The sequence below is a fragment of the Martes martes genome, assembly GCF_963455335.1.
Source record: "Martes martes genome assembly, chromosome: 2".
Lineage (NCBI taxonomy): Eukaryota > Metazoa > Chordata > Mammalia > Carnivora > Mustelidae > Martes > Martes martes.
In genome coordinates, this window is record NC_137889.1 from 129,850,241 (window position 1) to 129,857,749 (window position 7,509).

At 38.9% G+C, this 7,509-nt stretch overlaps 1 protein-coding gene across 1 annotated transcript in view; it reads left to right on the plus strand.

Annotated features, from left to right (window-relative positions):
- Positions 1 to 7,168, plus strand: part of PCDH10 (protocadherin 10) — a gene marked incomplete at both ends in the record, with an annotated part of 59,362 nt that extends 52,194 nt beyond the window's left edge. Inside the window, one exon of the mRNA XM_080796273.1 lies at positions 7,101 to 7,168. Within this exon, the coding sequence (XP_080652399.1) occupies positions 7,101 to 7,168 (68 nt within the window). The remainder of the gene's footprint in view (positions 1 to 7,100) is intronic.
- Positions 7,169 to 7,509: the final 341 nt, after the last annotated feature.

Below are 7,509 nucleotides of genomic sequence, written 5' to 3' on the forward strand. Positions count from 1 at the left end.
GTAACTATATTTGAAAATATAAAAATAAGCTATAGCATCTAGAACTTCACTTTATATTTTTAAATTTCAATGCTCTCCCTATGCCACATGCTCATTTCTAAGGATGATTCCCATGTAGAAGGCACCATGAAATGTGGCCTAAGAAACTAAAGACAGTTCTGACTGTCCTTTTATGATTTATATTTAGAATAAACCGTTTTAATATATGCATTTTTATTCCTCTTAACCACCATGTTATGTTGGCAGTGAATAAGCAAAACTAGAGTCAAATAGGAGTACATCTCCCAGAGAAATGCTATTAACAACTGCTACTTCATTGAGAATAGGTCTGAATAACCTGACTTTACAAAATCATCATCATCCCAGCTAATAAATTCACCCAACCTAGCTCAACTTACTTCAACTAATTTAGCCAAAATAAGAAGTCAAGTAAAGGGTGATTTTAATCGTCAGCTATCCACCCTATTGGAGAGGGAGAGATTTCCACCTTAGGGTTTTGGAGATGGGGAACACGCAACATCTGACGCTAGAGAGACAGATAAAATTGACAACAATTTATGAACCACATATTCTCACAGACCAGGGGAGAAGGACACCACACAAAATACAGGGCCACACTATAGGAGGTGGGGTGGGGAGGCTCTAAGAAGCAGGCTTTTTTGGTATCAAAAGGGAGGGGTTCTCCCTGGTTTCTGCTGGGGGATGTGACCAGGGAGAATTCAATGGAGCTAACAGGGAAATGAAACCACACCACTTAAGAATTAGCTGTAATCTGTCCCCTTGATAGGCAGAGCTATTTGGCCAGGGGATCATATCTTCCCAAGGAGAATGAGGAAGGTGAGGTTAGACCATTCAAGGTACTTCTAGATAGGCCTGATGTCAAGGTAGAACATAATATTGGGCTTTAATTTTAGTCCTTATACTTTAATTGACTCCTCGCTATCTTGATACCAATTTTTACCTTGGTGATGAACTGAGATTTCTAGGTAGTAGAAGTACCTCTCCAGGACATGAAGTAGGCACTTGACCAGGAAGAAGACAGTGTGAGGAGAAAAATAAATATTTTGAGTTGCTTCCTAGGCATTTCAGAGTATGATAACCCTATTCTTGCAGAGAGTCTGGATGTTTAGATAAGGACCTGAGCTTAGGATTCCCACCAGAAGTTCCCACTTTGCTCTTCCTGGGACACCTTTTAAACTAACCACTTAGAATTAAGCCAGCGAAAAGTCAGTGACGTCCACTGCAACCCCTTTTTAAGTGCTTGCTACCCCGTTCTCAATCGCCTGCTTACTCATGGCCTGGGACAGGGATCTGCCTTTCCCTGGCTCTTTGCCCACAGTCCTGAGATTTGTAAGTAATAAATCTTGTGACTTGACTTCCTTTGTGTGAGTATACTGAAACTGTTTTTTGTTTTTGTTTTTGTTTTTGTTTTTTTCTGAAACTGTTTTTGATCAAAATGACTGTGGTTTCACGTTCACAAAGTGGGAGCTTAGATACTGAAGGAGATATCTGCCAAATTTGTGAGGATGGCTTATGCCTCTTCATTCAGCAGATCATAATCTGTATATTTTCAATTGAATGCATCAGCCATGGGTCTCCCCAACACAGAGGGCCACATAGTGAGGTGAACTTCAAAAATACGAACTTTAGAAGTTTTTCCCTTTGAGGTTTTTCCCTTTATGGCCAATAAAGGAAATTGAGGAACATTTGTGGCATTAGTACAGGGAGTGCATGTCCCTAGGGAATGTGGATTTAAACTAATTCATGCCTGTGGCAATAGCAGAGTATTATTTGCTTTCTTTGGAATTCTTTGAAGGAGCCATTAAACCTCTCAACTAAACTGGCAGCCTGAGGCCTATAGGGGACATGGAAGTTGTATTGAATGTCTTCTTCCAGAGCCTAACAGTGTCTGTTTTGAGAAGTGAAATGGATGCCTTGGTCACTATCAATAATCTCCAAAATTCCAAAGGGGAGAATAGGAATGTTCTGGTGAGGCCAAATTGTGGCCTTAGTACACACAGTGACATCTGTTCCTTTGATTTATAATTTAGGTCTGTGTGAAACAAGATTGCTAGAGTCCTTTACCTCTAAGGGAGAAATTCTTATAAAATATACCAAGAGTTTAGAAAAATGTACATATGGAGCCATTTTCTGGCCAGGGTATCTGGTGCTAAGATGTCTGCCTGATATATGGTTAACTGTGCTGACCCTTAGATCCTGCATTATCTGGGACATCCTGGATAAGGAATAAAAAGCAGAACATTCCACCAGGTTCCATCATATATAATGGCGGCAATATGTTCCATAAAATGTATAAACTCCATTAATGATTCACTTACTCGCTCCTATGGGGCTTTCCATGTTGCTAAGGGGGCTGGGAGAGGGTTGACCTCCTCTAACACTGTGGTATCTAGCAAGGATCTGAGGAGAGGTGAGGCTACCTTCCTGCAGATGGTATATGTCAGAGGGTCAGATTTGACACCAGCTTATAAAATGGAGGTCTTGATAACTATGCAGATCTTGTGAGTGCTGGTTCCTTGACCCAAGGCATAATGACCAGCGTGGTATGGAAGAATAGATGCTCAGGGTCTGTGAGAGACTGTTTGTAGAGGAGCTCGGTATGTGGCCAACAACTACCACTGCTAGTCGGTTTGCTAGTTGAGTGGTCAAGCCCCATGATTAGACGATTAACCATTTGGCCTGCTGGTAGCCAGCAGCACGAAGACAAGTCCAGGCACATTGGTTAGGGACGTTTCATTGAAACAGCAGTTGTGTCACCTCCTCTATTATTTGGGGAGAGCCTGGTACCCCATGTCCTTTCCCCTTCTTCTTCTTCTTCTTCTTCTTCTTCTTCTTCTTCTTCTTTTTTTTTCATCAGTGCCTGGTCCATAGGTTGCCTGAAATGTATACTTGGGATAGCAGCAAGGCGAACAGCAGCACAGGAAATGGGCAAGGTATCTATACTCGCCCAAACAACTCTTATTAAGTGACTTAGGTGTCATGATTAATTCTCGCTAGAGTGGTGGTCTTCTTCCTTTCCACAAACCTCAAAATGAGCCACCCTTTGACTTCCCCTGAAGGTGGACAACCACAAGAATGTCCAGATGGCTGCGCCAAGTAGCTAGTGATGGTTTTCAAGTTAGATGCAGTGACCGGAGAGCTCTAGCTTATCTTTGTAAGTGGAACTGAAGCACCAGCTGATTGGGTAAGGTTTTGTATTGTCACTGCCATTACAGGCAGAAGTCCCAGAGACTCTTGCTAGACATAGACTGACTCCAGTAGAACATAGGCTGAGGAATCGTTAATTAACAACCAATCTCCTCTTGAGGACAAGAGCATTCTGTGGTGGGAAGGGAGGGCAGTATCTGCTGAAGACAACACAGTGGCCAATAGGCCAAAGTGCAAGTCCACCAGCAATGACAGTTTGGTCCCAGGCAGCCATGCCTATATCATGAAACCATTTAGTCATCCAGGAGCAGTTAATTTTAGCTGACCGGGTGTCCTCGGTCATGGTTGCATCATCTTGTAAAGAGTTGTTTTACTTACCTCTTCATCTCCCCTTTGAGGTGAGGGAGAAATTTCTGTCCTAGAATTATGGGGTTGGAAAATATGTAGCACCTAATACTGGACAGAAGAAACCAACAGCAATTTACTAAGTCACAGCCTTGGGGTGGAAGGTGGCAGGAAGGATGCTGCACATGGCCATAAGGGATTGCATTCAGTAACAGAGTGAATAGCCAGGGGCTGCAGGAGGTATGCTTTGTAGTATCAGTGGGGAGACATTCCTTGGTTCTGGTGAGATAGGATTGGCTTGTTTGAATTGGCTTGTTCTATAAGAGAGCAAGGAACTGACACCCACCTTCAACTGGTCCCCCTGATAAGTAGGGTTGTTTGGTTAGGGGATCTTATCTTTGGGAGAAGAATGGAGTGAGAAACTTGGGAGTTAGGTTATTTGAAGTCTTCCTAGTTGTGCCAGATGTCAAGGCAACACATACATTGGGCTTAATTTTGTTTATACCATAAGAGTGAGTGGTATGCTGTTGGAGAGAACCAAAATCTTGAACAATTTAAGTCTTGGTTAGGCTTGCTTCAAGCCAAATTTGTCAGATATGAAGCTTAAGTTCTTTGAGAGGTTTCCTGCATTGCCTTCCAAAGTAGAACATTTTCCAAAGTAGAAACTAAACTTTTTATGAGCATAGGTCCCCCAGCTCCTATGGAAACTTATGGGAGGGTCTCTTTGTCATCAAGTTCTGAAATTTCATAGTTATCACATGATTTTTTTTTTTAAGATTTTATTTATTTATTTGACAGACAGAGATCACAAGTAGGCAGAGAGGCAGGCAGAGAGAGAGGAGGAAGCAGGCTCCCTGCTGAGCAGAGACAGCCCGATGCGGGGCTCGATCCCAGGACCCTGGAATCATGACCTGAGCTGAAGGCAGAGGCTTTAACCCACTGAGCCACCCAGGCGCTCCAGTTATCACATGATTTGATGTAGATCTGTTTCCATCTGAATTTTGGATACTTAGTAAACTCTTTCAGTCTTTACACCCAACCTTTCAGTTTTTGGAAATTTTCTTGAATTATTGCTTTCATCATTTCTTCCCTTACTTCTTTTCATCTTTTTTTAATCCCTTAATATTTAGATATTGAACCTCCTCTACTGACCTACCAATTTTCTCCACTTTTTCTTTCCTACTTTCTACAGTTTTTTAATCTGCTTTCTCAGAGATGTTCTTATCTTTGTCTTTCAAACTTCTACTGAGCTTTTTATTTCATTGTATTATTATTAAGACTAAGAGTTTTTTTTAATGTTTTCTCAATATTCCTCTCTAAAGGTATTTTGAACTCTTTTCATGTATACAATATTTTCTCGTATTCCCCTGAAAAGATTAATGATAGCTTATATTACATTTTATTTTCTTGCAATAGTATCTCTTTCCAGGAATCTACAGTAGAGATTTTTTTTTTTTTGCCAGTGTCTGGTGATGCTTAGCTGTGTGTCCATAATTAAAAATGATACTCTAAAAGGCTGAAGGTAAACTCTGCCCTTGTGTGGAAAGCTTGTTGAGTATGTTTGTCTATAGGGTGATCTTGCTGGATCATGTAATTAAGGAAAACCCAAAGTCAATATGTTTGGTATATTTTTCTTCTTAGACTAGTTAGAGGTATCCAGAGAAATGTATTCAGATCTTCTGCCTAGAAGTATAAGCCTTTGTACTTGCATTCTAAAAGTTAATTGGGGAAAGATGTCTGGGAGACCCAAGAGTCTAAGTTTTCTGGGTATGATGATCTCACATTAAACCGTACCTACTGTCTTCCAATGTAGGCACCTCTGTTTTAACCTCCTTAGAGAATAAATTTCCTGTCTTCTAACCAGAGAGGATAATTGATCACCTACATATGCACAGTCGATGAAAGAATCCTGGAGTCTAATTGCTTCTCAATGACATTTTTTGATCCTTCTTTTTATTTTTATATTCACTCCCACTTCAGAACTAATTTGTTCTATTAACTCCTTAGCCTTTGGAATATTCTGTGGGATAAATCAGATTTCTTTCCTCATACTCTTAACTTCCAGCTCAAGATTACATATTTTTAAAACTAGTACTTTGATAGCATCTTACTGATCCACTTCCAAACTTCCAAAATGTTGTTATAGCTGTTTGCTCACTTGTTTCTTTGTCTTTTGCTTGTTCTTGTAGGCTTTTCTGCAGAAAATGTTCTTTTCACTTATGTGAGGTTTTATGAAAAGCAAAGGTTTGTGCATGAATTCATCTCTTCTCTCTCTTTAAATGGAAGCTTAAAAATAAGCTTTCACATAATGAGCTAAGTCTTACAACACAAAGTCATGAAAAAATAAGCTCTTAGATTATGGAGAGTTTGTGGGATTCTTGCTAGAAGTACATATTTGTTGTTAGAATCATATAGAAGACATGAATATGCTTCACATTGGGTTACATTTGGGAATTAATATTTTAAATGTAAGATATACACATTTTCTCTTTATATATCAATAATTGAAATTATAAAAAATGATATGCAATTTCTATTTCCCAAATGTGACTATTACAATGATTTATTTTTCTTTTGGTTTGTAACAAGTTTAACATTATTTTGAGTTTTAAAATTGATAAACTTTAAACTTGAGCTTTAGATTGATAACGTTAAAACCAAGTAGATGATATGCATTGTTATATTTGATATAGATTAGAGTTGTGATTATTTATTCAATTGTTTCTAAGATTATAATTATGTATGAATATACAATTTGAAACCTGATAGTGCTTTTCTCTTACATTAGTTTATTCACCATATTATTCTATTTTGAATAATGCCTGAAATTAGTGTCCAAAAGTATCAGGCAACTTGCAAGCTTTAGTACTTGAGGTCAATTTAATTACACTGTGCATGACAGAAACTAGGCCGTTTGGGTATTGCCTTTGCCACCAGCAATTGACACCTGAGTGTTAATGAGCCGGTAATTAAGAGCTGGCACATACAGACACATTTTACTGTTTGGGACTAGGATAACCATATGCTACATAACTTCTGTGCTAAGTATTTTGCTAGCTTCAGAATTTACACAATTATGTTTGTGAGGTGGGTTTTTTTTTTTTTTAATCTTTCTTTTGCCATGGTAAAAAACAAAAAAAGATTAACAAAGAGTTACTTTAAAGATTTAAAATAACCGTACTTGTCATTTTCTAGTTATGAAACGTTTGAAAACTACTAAAACTACTAAAGGCATATTTGGAGAGTAGATATTTGGAAAAAATAAATTTGTGGAGTGGCAACTTTCAGTTTAAAACCACAACTACAGGACTTACATTTTCAAAAGTCTTCTGTAATATAACAAAATACCAAAAGCAACTTAACATGAATGTAATATGTAGGGTAGGCAGCCTCTAGGATGGCCCATAATGATTATCACCTCCAGGTATTGAACTCTTGAGTACCCCCTTCTCCTGAAAGTAGTTGAGCTATGGAACCTACTTCTATGAAACAGAATTTGGTTCTGGTATTAGATTATATAAAGGTTATGTTTTCCATCTTGGGACTCTCCTTGTACACTTTCTCATTCTCTTCTGAATTGCTTGCAGAGATGTGGAGGCAGCTCTGTGGTGAGACCCATGTGGCACGAGATCGAGGCCCTTCAACAAACACATGAATGAACTCTGAAGCAGAAGCCCTTTCCCAAATTGCATCTTCAGAGGAGACCACACCTTCTGCCAACAGCTTGAGTGCAATCTCAAAGGAGCCCTTAGGCAGAGGTTCCCAGTTAAAGTGCACTAAGAGTTTTGAATCATACAAATTTGGAGTATAGTGTTTTCCAGCAACATTTAACTAGTACAATATGGAATTGGCAATCCTATTGTCTGCCATAGCAATATGAATTATTGATTTTTCTGATGTGATGTGTATAATCAAACAATATGTATAATGTACCTGCATCATGTTTGTGCTGTCCTCTCCAATTTTCCTTTCTTACTCTACTCCTCCCTACCTTAC